The 24,954-nt window shown below is 35.0% G+C and overlaps 1 protein-coding gene across 7 annotated transcripts in view; it reads right to left on the bottom strand.

The window, feature by feature from the left end:
* Window positions 1-1,738: 1,738 nt before the first annotated feature.
* The window catches only part of KDM6A (lysine demethylase 6A), a 251,094-nt gene continuing 227,878 nt past the window's right edge, over window positions 1,739-24,954 (bottom strand). For all 7 annotated transcript variants that reach the window (XM_072615112.1, XM_072615110.1, XM_072615111.1 and 4 more), the window contains 5 exons: window positions 20,606-20,793; window positions 19,882-20,023; window positions 7,158-7,284; window positions 3,803-3,973; window positions 1,739-2,624 (listed from right to left, as the gene is read on the bottom strand). In XM_072615112.1, the coding sequence (XP_072471213.1) occupies window positions 2,595-2,624; window positions 3,803-3,973; window positions 7,158-7,284; window positions 19,882-20,023; window positions 20,606-20,793 (658 nt within the window). In that variant the 3' untranslated portion in view covers window positions 1,739-2,594. The remainder of the gene's footprint in view (window positions 2,625-3,802; window positions 3,974-7,157; window positions 7,285-19,881; window positions 20,024-20,605; window positions 20,794-24,954) is intronic.

The raw sequence follows: 24,954 nt of genomic DNA on the forward strand, positions 1-24,954 counted from the left end.
TACCTTTGTTGAGATTTATAAAATGCCTGCATGTACTTTGACTGGATGAGTCACTTTCTATATGTAAAATTTGGAGAAAAGTTTGTGTATAAGGAATCCAGCATATGTGCATGTTAGGGCTGAAAGAACAATGCTACACCAAAATCCTTCTTCCCCTGAAATCTTCAGTTGAATCGTATTTTTCTTTTGAAAGTAAAAGTATTACCAGTGAACAATCTATTATTTATGTTTCCACGTTATGATTATAAAAGTACTCAATCTCATACTGCAAAAGTTATAAAAAGATGTAGAGGATGGTGAGGATCAAATACTTGAGAATTTATCACCAAGAATCTTAACATTTTTAGATTGAAACTGTAAATCAGTATGCTAATTTAATAGAAATAAAATAACAAGGTCTTTTATGCTAAAGTATAAAGAATTGAAAAATGGGAATTCATAGGTTATTTCAATTTATAAAATTCTTCGCCATTTGAAGACAGCATTATTCTGGTTTTTTCCAATAACTATACATTTTTTATCACTTCGTTCTATCACTCATGATATTAAATCTTTGTTTCCCAATCGCATTTAGGATTTTGTAGGTAAAAAAGGATGTTTTACATTCTTTTATCACTCATGGAAATTAGGGAAAAATAATGTATAAAAATACTAACTGCTTAACAGAAGAGCACTCACTTAGCTAAGCACTATCCCTCTTAGATTAAGACAGTACTGTAATTGTTTCCTTTTGCTACTATAAATGAAGTGGTACCAATTGCTACCAGTAGTTAATGCTCAATATTTATTAACTAACTTAATAAAACACTTCCATGCTTTTTTAATCTTCTGAGCAGATAAGATATTTAAGAGCTGTTTGAAAAAAGGCACTTCATGACTGCCACCAGCATGGCTCCACTGGAGAATATTACATCTTCTGAAAGTCTAACTTGATATGCTTCCAGAACTTCTTGAGATGAATGATGCAATAAAATGAGAAGAAGTACTTTGGAAAATTAGAAGTGCCACACAAATACAAGTGGTAATGACTATAAAATAAAGTGCTATCATCAAGTAAAAGTTTTAAAAAGTAAAATATTACATTCTAAAGAATATTTTCAAAGTGAATTTAACCAGTGAAAGTTTTTTTAAAAAAATTCTGATTAAAGTAAAGCTTAAATTTTATCCCTAAATCATGGCTTTTTTTGGGCTTTAGTGTTATTAGGAAATCATACAAACATCTGTCTGTTTTTAAACATAAATCTCTTAAAGCTGCATTCTAAAATCAGGGCTATGTATCTAGAGGTAATCTTTCTTTTCCCCCCCATCTCCAGCTGAATCAAGAGAAATCAACCCGACAGAACATTCCCTTTAAAATCTTAAGTTCAGTAACTACTTGTTTTCTACTACTGTACTTTTTTTTGGCAGTAATTGTTTATTGGTGTTATTGCAGTAATTGCAATTTAACAATAAACCAGTCTTGAGGATACATACCATATATATTTCTTTAAAAATAATCATACTTTTGTAAGCAATACTTTACAGTAGACACCTCAAATCTACCATAGATGTGAAACTTAAAATGAGAAAAATTTAAGTTCTAAATCTTTATACATATATTTCATATTCAGATTTCTATATATATTATATATACATACAGAAGTATATATAAAATATATATAATCAGATTTGAAAAATGAACAGAAACTGGGCACTGTACATCAAGGCTTTTTTTAAAACTCAAACAATAGAAAAACTCTTTAAACATTAAACAATTTTAATAAAAGTTTCTGTACAATGCTAAGCAGTTTTATTTACATATAGAAAATGTAATAGGAGTAGTGTTTGAAATGACAGAACTCCTTAAAATTTCAATGGCAGGTAATCTGGAAAAAATAACAGCATTCCATTCACAAATATTTTCAAGCAATAAATATGTATTTATAAATAGTGTAAATTTACATCAAGATTAGAAACAAAAATCACAAATCTGAAGTTTATTCCTTAGTCTATGTGCAACCCATTATCTTTGTGACTTGGCTGTTAATTTTTTTAAAGTTTTATTTAGAAACAAAAAGTATAACCGTCATGGTTTTAAAACAAGACAGAAAAACATAAAAGAAGTAAAAAAAATTTTATCACCTAACTTTTCACATTAAAAAAAAAATGTTGCCCAAAGAAAGACTTAAAATTTCTAACTACCTTACAAAGAAATGACCAGCTAGGCTAGTACTTTTTCCAGGGAAAATTCTGGAGGTGGTAAAGGATAAAGGAGTAAGGAAATGGATGAAACCAAGTCATCAGCCCAGAAACAGAGAAATATAAAAGAGGTGGTCTTCAAGTCAGTAGTCTGTATAATGTTGCCAGTTTTGTCAGATATATACAAAACGTGGAAATTTTTGTTTTGAAGTATAGCTGGTTCAGCTTTATTTTGAGTTCTGGAGTAGGAGCAGTGCTCTCTCCTGTCCAGTTGGTTGACACTCCGCACTTGGAAGGTTGCATAGACACAGCTTTCAGCCAGCAGCCTTATAGGATAGCTACAAAAACCAGTGGTGCAGAACTGGGTCACTTCCTGAATATCAGAAAAGTTTTCATTTAATGTCCATGGAACAATGTCAAGATGAGGAGGATGGTAATGGAGGAGCCTGGGGGGAAAAAACGCAAGGTAAATTACTTTTGAGCAAATATAAACAGTGGTATCTTAATTTCCTTGCCAGCTTCTAAAGAAAGTTTCAGAGGATGCAATAAATCTCAGGAAAAGTTCAATAACTATCATCAGTAAGTATAATGGCATCTCAGATATGGCCAGCCTGTCTAAGAGCACACCATTATCGCTTTCTTCTACTTGTCCATTTTACTTTCTCTTAAAAGATGCATAACAGGCCTAATTTCCAGATAACAACTTTTAGAAATTTGTGGCTGATCATACTTTTAGAAATCAAAGCGTGTTATAGGAGAGAAGGGAAAGTAATTTGATAATATCACTAAATCTTCACCAGTTATTAGTTTAGGATACAGCTATGTGACTGTATTCCTTTTTGCGTATATACATGTCACTGACTAAAAATGCTCTCTAGCATTTTTTCAAGTATTGCCTAAGTTTTATCTAGAGAAATCTGTGAAGACCTCACTCATATAAAAACACAATGAATAAAATTTCCAAAGTTGTGAAAACTCTGAGTATGTTAGAGTAAAATCATGTGCCTAATGTGTGCTCATGTACTAGACAGGTGGGAAGATTAAAAATCCTAGAAAATTCTTTTTGTTTCTGCTTACAATTCCATTTATATTACTAATGATTTTATGTTTCAACAGACACTTGAATTTCACAAATTTCATATATCACACTATTAAGTTAGCTTTGCCAAATGTTTTCCTGTGATAACACTTTTGGTTGAATACCTCACATATAATTAACCTAGAGAAATCTATCTATATTCCTGTGTGCGGTGTGTGCATGCAAGTAAAAAAAACGAAGTGAATCTGTCAGTTTTTCTTCCCTGCTATGGTCATAACACATTTTGTCAAAGGAGATCACTGCATAATAAATACAAGTGTTTTGAAAAGGCCACAGAAGTAGAGCTGTAAGGTTTAGGTGGTATCATAACTATGGCAGTACTTACCCAGAAGTAAAGGTGGAAAAAAATTCTCTCTCTCTCTTTTACATACACACACACACACACGTTTCACAGGGACAATATGAAAAATAAGGAAAACATTTAATTACCAGTATTTTATTACCTCCTATTTACTGAGTGGAAATGAAAAACTCTGCTGCTTCTTAACCCAGTTAATTATGTACTCACATGTTGATTTCACTTACTAATGTAAATTGGTCATAGACTTGCATCAAGTCCTCCATTCTGTACTGTTCTAGCACCACAAAATTTTCCAGGTTCCCATTTGTTTTTCGTGCACAGTCTTGGCAATGTACTATGTAGGTCTTTCGAGAATTGCTCTCATTAGTGATGAAAAGCAGGTCAAAGACTTCTACCTATTTCACAGAAAAAAAAAGTACAGATACTAAAAATTGCTAAATATGGAAAAGGAGGAAATTATTTTTCAAGGCATGTGTGGTCAGTATGCAATGGTTAGGGACAGGTGCTAAAATAGCATTAAGGCTGTAGGTTTAACTCTTAAATGGGTTTAAAGTACCTGTGCAACATGCCACTTAGGAGCTTGTTAAAAGAGAAGGGGATGGATTAAGATAAATTCACCAACAGCACTGAAAACATATACAAAGGTAAATAAGAAACTACTTTTGCATTTAAAGAGCTTACAGTTTAGTAGAAGATGAGATGTATGCGAATAAAATATAAATTAGATTATAAGCATATGTAAATATAAGTAGACAGGAATTCAGATCAGAGAGCACAAATTTTCTTAGGTATTGAAAGTTATCAAACATTTTACCTTCCATCCCCTAACAAAGTTTAAATTTGCTATTGTGGAAAAGAGGAATCCAACTGAAGCTTGTTCCAAGGGAGAAATGATATAAGGTACCAGCCCCTCAGAAGAGCGGACTGGCACTAGCCTCTCTCCTCCTCTCAGGCTTCTGCCTTCTTTATTAATACCTGACACTCTCTTAACTTCACCTCTGGCCACTTCATGCTTCAGCCTGAGCTACTCTCATCTCATTGTAACCTTTTTCTCTCTAGTTACCAAGATAATGATACAAATTCAATAATATTAATTATTAGTAGCTGCATAAAATAATACATACACTTATTGCGAATTATATGTCTATTGTTGTGGTTCTTGTAACATTCAACCATTAAATTTGGCCAACAGAGTAAGTCAACTCGGGCATTTTACCCATCCTTTAAATCATGCTTGATTGGTCAGGTACCAACCACTAGTAATTTGTTGTCCAAACAAACATATCCTACTATGGTAGGATAAACTGTATCAATCAATCAACTATCAATTTATTAAATAACTACTATTTGTGAGGCACTGTTGCTGGATGCTATACAGAGAATGAAACAATCTCCACTAACAAAGATCTTACTGGCAATGTTTAAAATTTTTGATTCCTCCCAACTAATAAGAGTTCTACCAACGGGGAGGAAACACTTAGTTCACATACAAAAATGGCAATATATTAATACCAAACAAGATTAAAATGAAAATTCTAATGCATACAAAAAAGGGCACATAAGCCTGGAAAATAATTATGTGTCCTACTGTCTCTGGGTGCAGAGCTTCTTGTGTATTTTATATGCTATACAATTATAAGAAAATTCTCAGTTGGCCAAAAAAGGGTGCAGGCAAACATGTCATTACAAGGGACATCAGCACTGTAAGCCAATAAAACTTGAGCATTATTATTTAGGAAATTAAAATAAGGCAAGGTAAGGCATATGTTTCAGCATCCCATTTTACAGGCCTAGACCATTTATAGATATTCTGTTTCCTGCTGGTGAGAGTTGATTAGAACTGATTTTACTCTTTCCTTCTAAGGTTGCAAGGGCTCAACCATAGCTGAAAGAAGGTGGAAAAAATATTTTCTCCAGGCATTTGAGTGTTCCATTCAATGCATATTAAAGAGAAAAAAGAGTATTTTTATAATTTAGGGTAATTCCTAATTTTAAAGCATAGAATATTTGTGCTACCAGTAGTCAACAACCAGAGGATAAATGACACCATATTTGACATTTGGGGTGTACATGCAGTTAAGATGAATATTTTACATTTAGTTAAGGATTTAAGATATAAAACATCCAAGAGAATGCTGAAACCATGTAACTAAAAATATTTTAAAGAGAAAGTTCAATGAAAGAACAAAATCAAAACATGCATATAAGACTCCTTGTGAAACGTCAAGAACCAACTTATCAGTATTCTTATTCAATGGCATTAGGACTTTGGAGAATCACTTCAAGTAAGCAATCATAACAATTCCCTAAAATTGTATTTTTTATTATAACTTCAGGCCCAACTCTTGTATATTTGACTAGAAAGAGGCAAAAATCCTGTAAGAGTAATTGGGAGTGATGTCAGGGGAGTAGAAGATGTAAAAAAACTGAAGACGCCTTTCCAAACCTAGCAGAAAAGGTTCATCTCTCATTTTTCAAGTGGGTAAATGGCTGAAAGGCGTTAGTCCACTTGTCCTCAATTTCCTCCTAAAGGTCTGTTCTAGTGCAAAAGAAAGATTTACCTAAGCACAAGCACCAGTAATTCTCTGTATAGAGTAAATAGCCACAATCTCTGAGAATTCAAGTGTTTTGTTCTAGTTTCATCTTTTCCTATTCTGAATTAGAAGTGACAGGGAAAAAGAAATGGGGGTAACTTTCTTTATGAAACAAATATAAAAAATTATTTGTCCCTGGCTCAATTACTTGTAGATGCTACTACATTAGTGGGACAAAGCCAGGAAAATAGAGGAAAGACATTCAGAAGAGGGATAAGTGTGTTCTGTATAAGGGAAAGTGTCCTCCCTCCCATTTATTTGAGGTTATTTGCTAGAACCATTTAAACCAGGCCTGCATGACATATGACCTGTGGGCTGCCTAGTATGTTGTGCAGGTTTGTTTTACATCCTTTCCATTATTGTGGGCAGCTTGAAATCCATTCGAAGGCTGCAAACAGCCAGGCCTGCATTTATATCCTTTACATTTTTCACGGCCCACAGGCTGCAGGTTAGTGCAGGCCTGATTTAAACAAATCAGCATTGCCTTTAGTTAAAGATAACGCACCTACAGACTGAATCCTCCCTAATCACTTCGAGAAGAAGAAATAGTTAAAGGATCCCTAGTAGCTGGAAAAGCATGGCATTAAACATGTTAACACTTTCCTAAGGCACTTACCTATTTAAATTAAGACTTCAAAAGTCTGGGATGTATTAGAAAAGATTAGTGATTTTACACTTTAGACTCTAGCACAAAGTTTTCAGACTCAAGACAGGTCACCTGGGTAAAAACCCAAGACAGGGAAAAACAACTTATTTCTTCATACCAGAGAAAAGAACATCCTCTGTAATCCATCTTTAAAAATTTCATGATTTTCAAATTTATCATAAAGTGGATTTCACAATGTATTTTTGTATTATTTGTTGGTTTGCCTTTTAAATCAAGCAGAGCTAATAGAACAATCAATCAAACAATTACTCAAGAACTAAAGTGGAAAACCGGTGAATTCAAAACAACCAACCAGCCACAGAAAGCATAGGAACTGACCTCACAGATGCTACAGTAATGAGCTGGTTCTTCTTTTGAGCGTCCATGCCACACAATCTCCTTTCCAGCAGCAAGGAGAGCTTCCCTCAGCGTCTGACACTGCTTCAAAGTTCTCAACAGACAATACCTATTGGATAAAGGGCAGAGCAAGATAAAATGCATGACCAGTAACTGAATATTAAAAGTATTTTAGTAATGATGAATGTTAGTTTACATTAAAAGGCTTAGATTAAAGGACTCAGAGATAAGTTTTGGTTATATTTCTGATTTCGCTAACTCAACATCTATGACTTGATAAGTTTTATCATTTATGTACAATACACACAACAGGGATATAATTGTAAGAGGCTACAGTAAATTGCCAACACATGAGTCTGAACACAAAAATACACTGATTTTTGGCCAAAATTAACTTTCATTCTCTTTTATTTTGGAAAAAGACTTGACTATTACTTTGCTGAATTGGGAAGAATCAAATTTAGGCTTGCTATGAGAAAGAACTTCCTACCAGAGTTCTCCAAAAATTGATGAAGCTACAAGAGGAGTAGTGGGTCCCCCTTTACTTGAGATCTCCAAGCAAAAGGTGACTCACTACTTGTTTGTGAAGGCTGTAGTAGGGATTCTTCTTCAGTTAAAGAAAATCAACAAGACTGGATGTTCATTTTGGTCTGTAAGGGCAAAAAGCAAGCTCTATCATTTCCGGTTATACTACTTAATTCTAAAACTGGGAAAAAAAGTGCTTAAATTTCTTTTTTTTTGAAAGCAAATAAAATATTATGAAACCTTTTAATTTATGACAATTTTCTATTTTCCTTTCCTGCACTATATTTCCTATGCATATTAAGTACTTCATTCCTATAATTTCTATTACACACGTAGGGGTTTACAACAGCAGTGTCAAACTCAAAATAAAAATAGGGCCACTACAACTGAACACAGGACATGGGCTGCATCTTGACTCAGAAAATCACAAACTAACACTATCTATTGTCTACTTTAATTTATTTGAATAAGTGTTTCCCATTTACCTTTTATTCTGGTTCTGTGTTGAAGGCAACAGGGGGCTGCATGTTTTGACACCTTTAGTTTACATTAATTTCTCAAAATTGTGGTAAATAATCCCAACCTTTGTTGTGAGTCTTTCCAAAAGGACTCATTTTGTTCAGAAGGGGTTTGCATTAAATGATCTCTAAGATCTTCCTGCCGTAACAGTTTATGAGTGTCCCTAAAAGATCCAAGTACTCAGCAATTGGTATGGCTTCCCAAAGTAATCTCACCAACATTAGCTGCAATGAATTTTGATGTTGTTTTTGAACTAGAATTGTGATTTCCACTGTGCTAAGCACTTTACAGGTATTATCTCATGTGATTCTCACAACAATCTTAGGAGATAGGTGCCATTATTATTTCCATTTTATAGCTGAGGAAAATAAGACAAACAGAGGTTATATATGATCTGCCCTGAGTCACATAGCTACTAAGTGTCTGAGGCTAGATTTGAACTCAGGTCTTCCTGACTTCAAGCTTGGCATTCTATCTGCACTAACTAGAGCTGCTCAAGCTAAATGCTCTGATTAATGTCCTGAGTTTATACCCAAGTTAAAGAAGGAAGAATAATCCTTAATGGTGGAGGATAGCGGCAAAAACACTGACTATGTAGAGTAGAAGAACCCAAGTTCAAAATACTTCCTCTGACATTTAAATGACTTAGAGAAAATCATTTAACTTCCCTGGGTCTCAAGTTTCCAGGTCTAGAGCAATTTGCCGAGGAACTAATTTATTCAGAGCTTGTATTTTACACATTTTAATTAACTTTAAAATAGAAGCAATATCTTAGCAAACAACTGCTTTTTAAAAAAAAATAAAAAATTATTGAACACCAATCACGTATGGCCTTGTAAATAGTACCTAGCATACTGTAAATAATGGTGGTGAATTCTCTTCAACAAATATGGCAGAAACAAAGAATTAACTATATTGGATCTAGGAACTTGGCTGATAACAACTGACCCCTATTAGCTTAATTCTTCACTTCAATTTATCCTTCTTTGCTATATTCCATTTTTTTTCCTGATCCTTGGACGGGCAGTTATTTTATGGACATCTCCAGTGTCCAGGATTAAAGAATGAAAAGTACCCCATTTTTCCCCAGTGTACTGTTTAAGTTGAGCAGAAAGAACAATGAATTTATGAATACCAGTAATAATTATCACACTCACTGAATGAAAAATGACAGACATAATTATCAAACAAGAGCTTTTCAGAAAATTGAATAGTCAAGTCAAATCTCTCTTAGTATGAAAAACAAAATTATCAATAAGCCTAGCTTCAGCAATAAGATGGAATATCTCTTGTATATTCTCATGTTAACTTTTGTTTGGGAGGTGCTCTTTCCTGTTTTTTATATATATGAAAACAATGCTGCTATTTCATGTTTGTTCTGAAATAAAGTATGAAATTAATCAATTAGCAACCATTTATTGAGTACCAATGTATCCAGCCACTGTGCTAGGTACTGAGAATACAAAGAGAAAATTAAATAATCTCTTCGCTTTTAGGAGCTTAAATTTTGGTTCAAGGGTTTCTAGTTAAATTTTATATTCTAGTTTTCAATTTCCTAGTTCAGTTTAAGTTCATGATTCAAACCTAGTTAAAAAGTGATGGTATGTAAGAGATTAATCAGACAGGCTATCTTTAACTAGTTAGGAATGCTTCTTAGGAAAAATGGCCTATGACCTGGGTTTGATTAAGAGGGAGATAAAGGACTCCATCACATAATGGGGTTCCTAATGGTTAAGTTAGGCAGCTATTAGAAGAGGGGATGACGAGCAACTGAACAGATGAAAGAGGGTTGATTAGCAAGTTGGGGGACATTTTGGAAATGAGCTATTATTCATAATTGACTGGGTGAGGATCAAGGTGAAGAGGACTACGAGTTCACTCTGACATGTGAGGAAAGAGCAGATATCAAATTGGGCCAAACTCACTTTATTTAAAAAATTTATAAAAGTTAAAAAATCCCCCACAATTCAACAAGGAAGGAAGGAAAAAAGAGGGGGAGGAAGAAGGACTTTCTTAAGTGTGTACCTTTCTGTCAAGCACCATGCCAAGTAGTTTCACAAATATTATGTCATTTGAAAATGACAAAGTAGTTATAATTATCCCTATCATAGTTAAGGAAACAGAGGCAGGCAGTCAGGGTCTGATGCACGATTTGAATTCAGATCTTCCCAAATTCAGTGGCACGCTTAGCCACTGTGCAATGCGAGCTAGTGCAGTAGTAGTTTTAAATAATCTTCACTCTCTCTTTGGTAAATTTCTTTCATTAGATGTATTTGGAAAACATTTTCCATTATGTACACTTCAAAAACAATACTGTTGTCTACAGTTTTCAAGAACACCTCAAACATTCACTACTTTGCCATTTTCAAATGCCTAATCAATCCCTTCCCTCTTAAGAAAAGGCACACCAATTCTTTTTTTTTTTTTTATTAATTTTTAACATTTATTTTCACACAATTTTGGGTTACAAATTTTCTCCCCTTTTCTCCCCTCCCCCCCCCAAACCCGAGCTTTCTAATTGCCCCTGTGACCTATCTGCTCTCTCCTCTATCCTCCCTCCCTGCCCTTGTCTCCGTCTTCTCTTTTGTCCTGTAGGACCAGATAGCTTTCTTGACCCCTTAACCTGTTATTTCTTGTAACCCAGTGGTTAGAACATTACATTTGGTCCTAACACTTTGAGTTCCAACCTCCTTAGCTCCCTCCCTCTCCACCCCTTCCCCTTGATAGACAGGCAATTCAATATAGGCCATATCTGTTTAGTTTTGCAAATGATTTCCATACTAGTTGTGTTGTACAGGACTAACTATATTTCCCTCCATCCTATCCTGTCCCCCTTTACTTCTATTTTCTTATGGTCCTTTCCCTCCCCATGAGTGTCGACCTCGTATTGCATTCTCCTCCCCATTCCCTCCCCTCCATCCTCCCCCCCCACCCTGCTTGTGCCCCTGTCCCCCACTCTCCTGTATTATGAGATAGGTTTTCCTATCAAAATGAGAGGCACACCAATTCTGTCGTGCCCAAACCTTAGAGTATTTCTTCTTCCTACTTCATCTCATCAAGTTCCATGTCAAATGCCATGTCTTCCCTGAAATCTTCCAATTAGGAACCAAGATTAGATGTAATTTTTCCTTCTCTTATAATCCTGAGGGACTTAACTGTCATTCAGTTGTGGCATTTATCTTGTTCTATATTCTATAGCTATTTTTGTATTCAAATGGATCTGTTACAGGACTGATTCAGGACTTCCCTGTTTCATTTTTTTTTTTTTAAATTCAATTTTACTTTTTAGTTCCAAATCCTTTTCTTCCTTCCCTCTGATCTTCTCCCATCAATTGAAAAGGCAACAAATACAATACCTATCACATACATTAAGTCATGCAAAACATATTTCTACATTAGCCATCTTCCAAGGGAAAAAATGCTTCAGTCAGCACTCTGGGTTTATGAATTTTCTATATGGAAGTGGATAGCCTTTTTCGTCATAAGTCCATTGAAATTTTGGAATTGTCAGTTACCAATCTTTCATTATTACTATCTTTACAATATTGTTATTACTATATATTCTGTAATCCTGGTTTTGCTCACCTCACTCTTTATCATTTCATACCAGTCGTCTTCCCATGCTTTCCTGAAACCATCCCTCTCATCATAACTGCTTACAGTACAAGAGTATTCCATCACAACTTGATCCCCGATTGATGGGCACCCCCTCATTTTCCAGTTTTTTGCCACCACAAAAATAGTTGCTACACTTCTGTATATGTGGGTTTCTTTTCCTTTTTCTCTGATTTCTTTGGGATACAGACCCAAAAACAATATTGCTGTAATATAACTACAACTGCCAGTAGTGGTATTGTTGTGTTCAAAGGGTATGCATAGTTTTCTAGGTTTGCTGAAAAAGTTCCAAACTGTTTTCAAGAATGGCTGTATTAGTTCCTAAATCCACTGATGATGCATGCATGTTTCTGTTTTTCCCAACATTCCCTCTAGCATCTATCATTTTCCTTTTCTGTCATCTTAGCCAATCAGATGGGTGTGAGGTAGTATCCAAAAGTAGTCTTAATAAGCATTTCGCAAACTACTAGTGACTTAAAGCATTTTTTTCATATGGCTATTGATAGCTTTGATTTTTTTCCCCACTAAAAACTGCTCTTTCATATCCTTTGACCATTTATTAACTAGGCTTTTAACTCTTATAAACTGGAATTAGCTTCCTACATGTTTAAGAAATGAGAGCTTTCACAGAGAAACTTGCTTGAAAGATTCCCACCCTATCCCCACCCCATTTCTTTCTTCTAATTTTGGCTGCACTGGGTTGTCTGTGTAGAAACTTTTAAATATTATATAATCAAAACTTAGGTAGTACTGTCATTTTTATTACACTGACTTAAGACTACCCGTGCACAATTAATATTTTCCCAATTACTTAGACCTATTTTTATTTCTGTGAAGTACTGTGTAACTGTATACATACAATTCCTCTAGGTGTCTTGGCAAGTTCCAAGTATTTTATATTATCGTTGTTGTTTTAAATGGAATTTCTTTTTTTTATCTCTTCCTGCTGGGTTTTGTCAGTAATATATAGAAATGATTTGTGTGGGTTTACTTTATAATCTGCAACTTTGCTAAAGTTGTTAATTGTTTTAACTATTTTAATGTTGACTGGTTTTCTAAATACACTGTCATGTCATCTCTAAGAAGTGACAGTTTTGTTTCCTCACTGTCTATGCTTACTCCTTCAATTTCTTTTCCTGCTCTTATTGCTATAGCTAACGTTTACAGCACAAAATGGAATAATAATGGGAATAACAAACTTCCTTGAATCATCCCCTGATATTACCATAAAGGCTTCTAGTTTATCAAGATAATAGATAATGCTTCCTCCTGGTTTTAGATAGATACTACTATAATTTTAAGAAAAGCTCTATTTATTCCTATGCCTTCTAAGGAGTTTCCTCTATTGATTCAGATAAAAACATTTATGCATGTCTCTCCTGTGTAACTTTTATTATGATGCTTCCCAAAGTTTGCCACAGAAAGTCTACACAAAATGCTGGGGCCTTCTTGGGTATCTCCCAACATTATGATTTCTGCATAGGTACAAATATCTTAGTTTCCTAGTACAATTCTAAAATCCCTGATGATTGGAACCAATCCCTTGCAAATAATTAATGAATTAAACTAAGAGGCATAGATGGAAACTTCTGGGCTCAGAGAAAGTAACAGACCTTATAGAAGACTTGGAGTTCTAAAGACTACTGAAGAGTTTGAATTCATGAAGACAGATGGTGGAAATGCTTCTTATACCTTCCAAAAGGTATACCAGTTGGGAGGTAAAAAGGCTTCCAAAAAAAAAAAAAAAATTAAATGCCATTTAAAATCCAGTTGCAAAGGCATAAATTTAAGTCTTATATATGCCAAAGCCATTCTATTTCCTATTTCTCCACCTTACTTAATTTCAAAGTGAAAACATTTCTCTTTAAATATTCTATAAATAAGACTTTTTAAAATTGGAATTTATCCCTCTCCTTATCTGACCTTAAATAGTAAGGTTCTACCACATAAGCAAAAAATTGGAAAAAACCAGTGTAAACCAATATACTCACACAATATGTGCATGTGCAAGTTTTTACCATAAATTATATATACATATATCTATATGTATACACACACATACACACACGTGTGTGTATGGAGAGGAAGGGAGGGAGGGATAGAGATCGAGAGAGAGAAAGAACAAGCAGGTTCAGACCAATTTATAGCTATTTAAAGTGATAAAAGAGCAGGAAAAGGGGATGGGGCCAATGATACTGCAAGAGGGAAAATAATAGATGGACATTCTACGTGTACCCATGTAAGAAGAAGGTACCTATAGAAACACACCCTTGATACAAACATTAAATACACAAATTTCTGTATTATACAAAAATATACATCAACGGAATAAAGAACCAAGCATACATGAAAAGAACCCTCTAAATCAACAGTTCTTACATGCACAGCCAAGGAGACTTAGAAAAATATTTAAGAGTTCATGACCATGAAGAAAAACTTACATACCTATTTTCACTAACCTCTTAGTGAAATGCATAATTTCCAATATGAATTTTTAAAAAACATTGTGAAAAGGGGTCTAGAGCCTTAAATAGACTGTTAATGAAATCCATGACACCAAAAGGATCAAGAAACTTTGTTTTGAAACAAGCTTACAAGACCATGCATGCAGGGTGATATCCTTTGAGAAAAATGATGGAATGACGAAGTTTTAAAACTTGGCTAAAAAAAAAAAATTCTACTTCAACAGGAATTTCAAAGTTCAAAAATATTCTTTCAAGATATTTAACAAATCACAGTACTTTGTATCAATCTGATCTGGAAGCAAATCACTTCTGGCAATTAGCGGATCAAGAATTAAAATAATTAAATAAAAATTACACTAAGATAAGGAAAACCTATGATTTAACCACCCTAGAGTTTTCTGGTATGAGAACTCTCCCCCATCAATGAGATTGCAACCTGTCTATGATTTAGTTATGAGGTTAAATACCAGGCAGCTGCATCCACAAGGTTGAAGTTGATTAGCTTACTGAAGGTCATAAGAAGTAAAAATGAATGGACTCCAAACCAAGTAGGAAGGGGAAAAAAGAGAGGGCATTTGATTGGTTCTTAGACAACTAGGTTCAAATTCTGCCTCCAACCTCATTAGCAGTGTGACATCTAGCAAGCCACTTAATTACCTCTCTAGGTCTCAGTTTCTACATGTGCAGAAGAAAGAAACTAGACTAGATAACCTCAAAGTCACTTAGGGCTCTAAATTTATGATTGTATGATGGATTAATAATTGAATCAACACGTCCAGTGGATCAGTAAATGAATTTTTATAAAGGATATGAGATTATCTAGTATAACATCCTCATTTAAACAGAAGTTTTTTGACGATATTGTTTCTCTGATAGCATATTGCCTTAAGTGCTGTTGGGGAATATGATAGATTAAAAAGAAATAAAAGACATGTTCCCTGTTCCTCAAAGGTCTCACAATGTACGTGGAAAAGATAAGACACATATAAAAATAAGAATACAATTCAGCACGTGGAAAGCATTAAATGTTATAAAAATTCTAACATTTTGTAACAATTTCAGAGGTTGGAGAGATATGGGTAGCTGAAATGATCATGCAAAAAGCAAAAGATAACCTGGGTCTTAAAAGATGGGTAAGATTTTAATAGTCAAAGAAAAGCAAAATCACTCTAGATAGAGGGAAAAGGAACAATGAGTAGCAGTAGAAAAGCCCAAACCGCTTTCAGAGGTTGGAATAGACTTATGTAGAGGACTAAAAGGGAAGGAAGGCACAAAAATAGGCCACGTAGACGTGTATGGGCTGCGCTCTCTCTCATCCTCACATTTCTCCTTCTGTTTAGACTACTGAAATAATCTCCAAATTGTTCTCTCTAGCTTGTCTTTCTCCATTCCAATTCATCCTTCATACAGCTAAAGTGATTTTCCTAAAGTACCAATTCATCCTTCATACAACTAAAGTGATTTTCCCAAAGTGTCTTTGACTATTATCACTGCTTTCAACAAACTCCAGCGTTACATTTAAGAGCAAACATAAACTCCTCTGTATGGCTTTTAAAACTCTTCAAGATCTGGGTTCATCCTCCCTTTTCAGACACACTACATACCTACCTGTCCCCCTAAGGCACTCTTTGATCGAGCCATTATTAACCACCTTCCTCCATGCTTGGAATGTATTCCCCGCTCTCATTTCTATTTCTTGGAACCCTTGGTTTCCTTCGAACACATAGCTAGTCCAAGCACCATTTTCTACAAGCTACCATTTACCTTGAATCTGGTTTGTATCATCATCACCTTCATTAATCTAAGTTCAGGTACAGGAGCTTTTGTTTCATTTTTGTATCTGTGTCTCTAGCGCGTAGCACAATGCATTGTGCATAACAGCTACTTAATTAATGATTTTTGAGCAATCTTGTAGAAACCTAGCCTCATTTAACAACAATCTCCTCCCTTCTGCACTCCACAGTCCAGCCAAACTGGCCTTCTCACTTTTCCTCACAAGTAGCACTCTCCCTCTTTTCTATGTGCCTTTGTACTGGTTCTCTACCATACCTAGAAAGCACTCCAATTTTGCTCCTGTCTCATAAAATGCCTTATTTCCTTTTAAGACTCAGCTCAAATACAACGTTCTAGAAAACAGAAGAAAACACAGCAAAGAGGGAAGCTCTCAAAGCAACATACTGAATTTTATATTTTAAAAGTAAAGTAAGCTGTACTAATGGAGAGTCCCAGCATGATGTACAACACTGTTCTGTGGTGTATATGGACGCTTGTTTTAGTTTATGTTTAAGTTCAGAATTTTTAAATGGGAGGAAAAAAAAATCAAGCATCACCTATGTGAAACCTTTTATATGTTCCCAAATGTTAGTGTCTCATCCTCTAGTATACTCTTACTTATGTTCATATTACCTCGCTGATAGAGTGTAAACTTTTTGAACGGGCAGTCTTATTTTCACCTTTGTATCCCCAGCACTTAGCATAATTGATATTTAATCAATACTCAATGATTGAACAGAAAACGTGGCAATAATATATTTAATATCTTACAACAAAAATATTAAACTTTTATAAAAAACAAAATGTAGAATTAGGAGAAGGCATGTCTGGAAATCAGCTGATTACAGACACTAATTCTCTGTGCAATTTACTATGTGAATTTCTTTTATTTACGTCTCTGATAGTTCATCCCATACTGAGCTTGCTTGCACCTGGTTGGTGGCATGTTCTTTGAGAGCAGGGACTGCCTTTTCCCTTTCTTTGGAGCCCTAGCACTCAGCATGATGCTTGGTAAATAGTAGGTGCTTAACACATGGACTGACTGAAAGTCACTGTGTTCTAAAGTCAGAAAGCTGGCCTTAAGAGTCCAAAGAAAATCTCAGATCAAGACTCATGTCTGATACAGCTGTGTGACCAAAGATAATCATTTACTACTCAGTGGACTAGTCTGAAAGATTCTAAGTTTCAGATGAACAGCTAATTTGCAAGAGTACCTACACTGGGTGATCTCTATACTAGTCAACAATAAGCCTGGTCATGAAATGCATTCCCCACATCCACCCTTAAAATTTATTTATTTTTATATCTTGTTTCCTCCAAGCAGATGATAATTGTTTTTGTCTTTGTATTCCCCCACCCCCCATATTAACATAGTGCTTAAAATACTTTGGTCATAAGTAGCCAAGAAAACTAAAGCAACTCCACTTGATCTGTAGTTCCTCTGTTTTGTCCTTGCCCCAGTCCTGCAGCCCCTGCCCTGTCTTTAACCTTCCCTTCTGCTGAAACATCAAGTACTCTAATGGATAAGACCGGGTTATAGTTATAAGAAACAACTAATCAAAAGAAGAGCCTTAGCCCTATCCAATCAAGAGGTGTTCAGTAACCAGTTTACCTCCTGCTCCTTTGGGGACCTCTGCTTGCATGGGTGGGGATCCCTTACTGGCAAACTCAATAAGCCCTCATTGGTTCCTAAACTTTCTGATTCTGGTTTGTTCTAGCACTGATAATTTTATTCACAGTGTATAAAAGCATGCTTTTATCTACAAATTTTTAAACATAATAAATTTCTATTCATGCTTGATAAGATTAATAAGCCATATACTGTGATAGTTAAACAATGGTATCTAGAGAGTTCACTAAGCATCAGAATCAGACTGAAAGGAAATCTTTAATGGTATACCACATTACTGTCATTTGGCTTCAAGAACTGAATCAAGACACAGAAAGCATGTTTAGTCTATATAAGAGAAGACCAACTAAAGGAGGACAAGACAGCAATTTCAAATATTTAAAGTGAAAGACAGTCAATTTTTTTCTGTGATGCCAAAAGAAACAAAAAACAGGATCCAAATGGAAGTTACAAGAGGTAGATTTCCGCCCAGTAAGGAAGCTATCATGTGCCTTCCTTATATAAGAAGTAAGAGATGCATGTATAACTGGAGGAGATATATTTGTCACATACCTAGGATGAGAGATAAAAGATGGACAGACCAAGAGCTACAATGACACTGTTAAGGTATTACTATTATTCTAATATCCAAAGCCCTGAGATCATATATGAATCCAAGAATGAAGAACCTGTTAACAATTAGAAGAGGTTTATAACAAAGGAATAGGCTTCGTTCAGATGTACTGAAATTCGGACACAGAAATCTTTAAGGAAAAGCTGTATTATGATGAAGATGATTTAGATAGAGTTCCTATATTAGGTGGGAAGCTCAACCAGATGATCTCTACTGTGTTCTATGATTTTATGACACTCAAAATTTTTTTCTTGTTATGAATGATTTATTTTTATAAAGAGTAACTGAAACCCAGAAGAATATCTAAAGATAAATGCTTTACACTGGGACCTCTATTTGCACCTGCCCTATAAAGTAAAATCTATCAAAATTCTTGGTTCCACCAATATTAATGAATCCTATTAAGTATGTTGAATGATCAGCATTTTCTACCTAACTTGTTTTTAACATATGATTGTACCTACTCTTTGAAATATATTCATATAAGTAGTTTCATTTTATGTACATGGAATACAGTATCTCTGGAATGAATGGAACACAGTAAAAGGTAAAACCTAACAGAAAAACCAAATATTTTGTTTTGTAGGACAAACCCCCACACTACAAAGTATTTACATTACTTGCTAGCATTTTTATTTTCTATACAAAGTAACAAAATATTATCATTTTCAAGTAACACCTGATTAAAAAGTGGTACATTGTAAGACATCAGTTAGATTCCCTGAAGTACTGGAGATTACGTTTGATTTTTATTCAATTTAACAATATTATCTTAAAATTGGTTTAAAATCATTAGCTAACTCACAAAACACTTACAAAATCAACTTCTAATAAATGTGAAAGGCATGTAGATAAAAATACATTTAAGTTATGTCACTAATATTAAAAAGTCAATAGTTCTAATTTACATATACATGAAATTGTATAATATCACAAATTTTGTTCAATTAAAACAAAACAATGCCATATACTCAATTCTCAATGATTTACATGCTTATTTACTTTATTTCTAATCTACATGATCATTTGTTCTGAGGCTGCACCTACTAGCTCTATATCAAATTTAGGACAACTGCCCTGACACTCAAGTTGGGCTGGGTACCCAATTCAAGTTAGGCTTCCTTGTTTCTAGCTTGGAGAAGGATGGGAACAGAAAAAGAAAAAGGGGGATGTAAATCAGAAAGTTTTAGCATTACCCATACCATTTTTTTTCATTTTCTGCATATATAGCCAAGTAAGGATGGAACTTTAAAAAAACAAAAACAAAATATGAGCGATAATGTGGTAGAGTGGAAAAAGAGAGTGTTGGGTTCTGGGAGTATTCAGAGACACTGAGTTTGAATCCTGGCTCTCTCATTTATTATCTGTGTCAAAATGGTCCCTTATCCTTTCTTCTAATGAAGAAGTTGGATAACATGAACTTCGTGCTCTTTTCCAGTGCTTCCTCAGTCCAGACCAATTTCTTCCTTTGACATTAACACTGTACCCAGGAAAAAGAAGTAACTTCATATTCTTCCCCTCTTTCATATCAAAGGAGAAATCTTAATAGTTTCACAAAGCACTTACTTGATCATTTCAAAAAGCTTTGGATCGGAAACCTTGATATTTCGCGCCATATTCCAAGATAGATGAATCATGGGCACTATTGATTTCACACTCTGTAATTTGTTCCACTCGTACCGTTCCACTGCCAATTTATACTGGCAGGCTAAAAGTGAAGGAAAACCCCCCAAATAAGTAACTGGTTTTAAAGCAATACAACATTAAAAATATGAGTAAGCTATATAACCACCTTACTAATATATGAAACACTAATTTAAAAAACATAATATAATCTAACAGAACACTGTAAGATTATTTTATATGTTTCACAGTGAAGCATGGGACCACTCAAGCTTCTATTTGACCACAGTAGGTTATCATGTATGTTCCGAAGGCTATAAAAAGTTAACAGATTTGCTTTCAACTAGCTTTAAAAAAAAAAATCACATTAATAATTAAAATCATTTACTGTCTGTAAAAAATTTGTGGTTTGCTAAAATTTAGCCATGTCTAATTAAAACTGGATAGCTAGACTCCAATTTCTTAATCTGCAAATTAAGATTTTAAGCAACCTGGCTGGCAGTTTCTTCTACAGATTTTTAATAAGTTATTTTCCAACAGAGGCCAAGGACTATGCCTATGAGAGATTATTCTTTCTGGAAAAGAAACAAGTAAAAAAAAATATCAAGAATTTTAGTGAGTTATTATCTTAAATATTTTAGCACATTAGGCATACTCTTTAAAATACCTGTAAGGGGGCCAACATTCCAAGCAATGTTGTTGCACCATCCAATAGCCTGAACCCAGTGGACAGTGCCTGCATTTATCCAGACCAAATCTCCAGGTCGCTGAATGAATCTATATACTGGGACATTTGCTTCATAAAGATCTTCAAGATTAGGCCACCAAGAGCCCATTAGGAAATTCAAATTATTTCTAAAACAAGAACAAATAACATATTTACCATTTGCTACCAGGATCAGAATATAATGTAAAAACAAAAATGCTCAGAGCATTACATGAGAACTGGGTTGCTGGTATGACAAAGACTTCACCTAAAAGTGACCCAGCTTAAAGTAACATTTTGATGAAACTTCCTGGTTACTATCTGGGGGTACTTGACAGTTTATTCAAACAGACAATGGCAAGGATTCTATTTCCCCATCCCCACAGTACATATATCTACTGCCTATCATACTCTTCAGAGTGACTACAGTTTTTAGTAGCACTTTAATTCACATTCAATTTACATAATGGGCCAGAATCCTGGTCAGTCTCTTTCCTTTCTCTGCTCTCATAAAATCGGAGATTATTGCTAAATAGATCTCATAGCCATGTAAAGCTGGAAAAGCAGAAAGGATCCCTTTTAGTTATGTATGAGGCCTCAAACTGTATTTGAATTACTGAGGTGTAAGCAAGGCAAAAAGAGCATCCATTCTGGGGGTGCTATATGGTAAAAGAACAGCAAGTGCCTCTAGGTATGATCAGTTCAATAATGACCAATCATCAATTCAATATAAAAAGTTAAGAATGACTAAGAATACTTGTGGCTAAATAACTGCTGTCACTAAACATATACTCAGGAATATCTTGCTATCAATTTGACAAACAAGATTTTAAAAAATGCTTAAGAGTTCAAATGATTATTTTCTTACAAGTCAAACAAGTACAAGACTTTTAGACCTGAAAGGTACCCTTAGATCTGATCCAAACCGTCTCATTGGAGATAAGGAAATTGAGGTCCAGATTTTAAACAACTTGCTTAAAAGGTCACAGAATCAGTCAAAGAAATGAATAAGCATTTATTAAGTAACAACTACATATCAAGTACTGTGCTAGGCATTGAGAATACAAAGACAAAAAATGAAAACGTTTCCTATAGGAGCTTACGTTCTCTCAGAGGAGACAATTAATTCACTGATCAACAAGTATTTATTGTGGGCCAAGCAATATGCTGAGCACTGAGGACACAGTCAAAAATCCAAATTCCTTTCCTCCAATTACCTGGGGATGGTTGGGGAGGGAGGGTGGAGAGTGAGGAGGAACCTGCAGTAAGGATGATCAGAAAAGGCTGCATGTTGAAGGTGATTCTTCAGCAGAATTTTGAAGGAAATAAGTAGTTATTAGGGACAGGAAATTAGAAGGCATGGAATCATAAGATGAAGTGTAGTGTATGAGGGGCAATAAAGAGACCAGTTTGGATGGACTACAGAGTGTGAAAAAGGGAGTAATGGAAACTAATATTGGAAAGCAGGCTTGGGTCAGGTGGTTAAGGATTTTTAAGAGCCAAGAAGAATTAGAAGTTTAGAATAGAGGTAGCTAGGTGATTCAGTGGATAGAGTGCTGGAGTTAGAAGACCCAAGCTCATATCTGGGCTCAGACATTTACAAACTGTGTGACTCTGTTTGCCTTAATCCACTAGAGAAGGAAATGGCAAGCAAACCATTGCAGTCTCTCTGACAAGAAAACCCCATGGCCAGCACAGATGTTCATGGGGTCACGAAGATGTGACTGATCAAATGAACAACAAGATTCAGTGCTTTTTTCATTAGACTAGGGTACAAATTGCTGACATATTTGTCATCAATAATCACTGTAAATATAACTGCCACTGATTTCATATAACAGGATTAGGCTAAGGATTTCAACTTTAAAAGTCTGAAGAACATTTTTATTACAACACCCTTCTACTCACTCACGTGGAAAACCTGTGTCATCCAAATCTGGCCATTTCTAGTCTACAACCTATTCTCTCCATTCACACAGCCATGCCCCTCACCCTCCTCCAGTCTGGATTACTGTAATGGTCTAATTTGTCTCCAAGTTTCTCCCCATTCTAATGAAACCTGAACAAAGCCAATAAAGTGATTTTTCTAAATTGCAAATCTATGTCATTCCGCTATCCCTTTAGGATCAAACAGAACCTCTTTTGCTTGGTATTTAAAGGACTTTGCAATGTGAACCCACTTTCTACCTATTCAGTTTTGTATACTACTCTCCTCCAAGCATTTTATGGTCCAATTGTTGTTTCCTTGACTTTGCACTGGCTGTCTCACACTACTGAAACGCTGTAAGACTCAACTTAAATATTACCTTCTAGAGGAGTCTGCAGCCAATCATCCAGAGACTAGTACCTCTGCTGTATTTTCCTCCAGATCTTATACCAAGGCTGGCCTCTACAGCCATCATCCCAGGAGAGTAAGCTCTACTGAGATGGGACCCGTCATCTCTACCTCTCCTCCTCTCCATTATCACTACCAATTGCCAAACAACTGTCATCACTGGAGCAGGTAAGCCACCCTAGGTGAACAAGGTGAGACAGGTGGCAGCAAATGTTTTGACAACTACTTCTCCCCTCAGACCCCAGCAGACAGATCAGGACCCTGGGAAATGCCACGTCCTCGAAAGCACTTGTCTTTGTTTCAAGTTTGACTCACAAAGCCATTACTGAAAGAAACTATTTGTATGGAGAAGGTGTTCATCCTCTGTACCACTAATATCAATCTGTCATCTATTACCACTGGTAGGCTAGTAAGCCTAAGAGCCACAGGGAAAGTAGTGGTCCCTAAACCACCTAATAGCCTGGCTTCATCAGCCATGATTCAAGGGACTAATCCTTGTGGAGATGCAGCTCGACAATATATGTTCTCTGTAGCCATAACTATTGAAGATGTAGTAAAGAATTTTTTTTGCCACAAAAGTGCTACTGTTAAATGGTTTGACATTACCAATAGATATGATTTTATCAAAGGATGTGACACTACAGAATACTTTGCTGCTAAGGACCACAGAACTTTTCTATCTAATTTACAGCTGAAAATATATGTATGCATACATCCTCAGGATTTGGCAGTGTTTTGCATATAGTAAAATGAACTTAATAAATACAACCTTTTCTATTTATTTTTCAAATAAGAGTGAATTTTAACCCCTTTTTCTATCTCCATTGCTTAGTACAGTAACGGGTACATAATAGCCATTTAGTAAATGCTTGTTGGCTGCCATCTTAATTTATAAGCATTTACAGAAACTGATCTTTAAAGTAGCTTTTCCTGAATTATGTAGAATTGCTGACCTGGTGTCTACTTCATTTTCTCTCCTAGATGTCTTTCCCCTAAAGTTTTTCTTGAGATTAACATCAGGAAACTGAGGATGAGTTGAACATATAAATGGGACCTACTCACCTCTAGTTTAAGAGTTTATGAAATTAAAGTATCCCTCAACACCCACAGGTAAATTACATAAAAATTAGCTTTGAAGAAAAACTGTAACATATACACACAATCTCAGCCTAATTCAGTCCTATTATAAGACTCTAGGGATGTTTCCTAAAAATGCCTGGCTCTAAGGCCTAATAAAATAATGTTTAAGAACAGAGAAAAGTTTTTTTTTAATTTTAAATTTTTAAAAAATGTGGAATTTTTAATGATAAAAATATCCCTCTAAGTTATAAAAGCCATGAACAAGAAAAATGTTCCTCTGATCTCTGTGAACACTATCAGCACAGGATGACAAGACTAACACAGGCAGTTTGAGTTGCCATGGAAAAGCTAGCTCCCTTCGGCTGCAGAGTTACCACAAGCAAGGACTTCATGCTCTTTTTCACCTGGCTATATAGAGCCACTGGAATGTAACAGAATCAAGTTTAAAAGTAATATAGGTTTGAACTTGTTTGATGAATTTTAAAATACTAAATGTCTGACCACCTTATCTAGAGCTATTACCTCTAGATATGATAAAGGCTTAGGTTTTTAATGTTGCTTTTACTGTTAGGAAAACTTGTTTTTCAGGTTTATACATGGGGCTTTTCTTTGGAGTCTCTCCCACCACAGCCAATGGGTCCCTCCTTCCAGCTAATGACCTTGAGAATATATTTTATATATACATATATGCACATAGAGACAAACACACACACATACAAACATAAATGTGAAAGGTAGTGATATGGATATTACTTCTATATAATAAATATAATAATAATAAAAACACGTATGTTATTTTTCCCAATAGGAGACAAGATCCTTTGAGAGTAAGGACCATTTCATTTCTATCCTCGCATCCCCAGTACCTAATCTAGTTCCTGACATGTAGCAGCTG

Source organism: Notamacropus eugenii, chromosome 5 (genome assembly GCF_028372415.1).
Source record: "Notamacropus eugenii isolate mMacEug1 chromosome 5, mMacEug1.pri_v2, whole genome shotgun sequence".
Lineage (NCBI taxonomy): Eukaryota > Metazoa > Chordata > Mammalia > Diprotodontia > Macropodidae > Notamacropus > Notamacropus eugenii.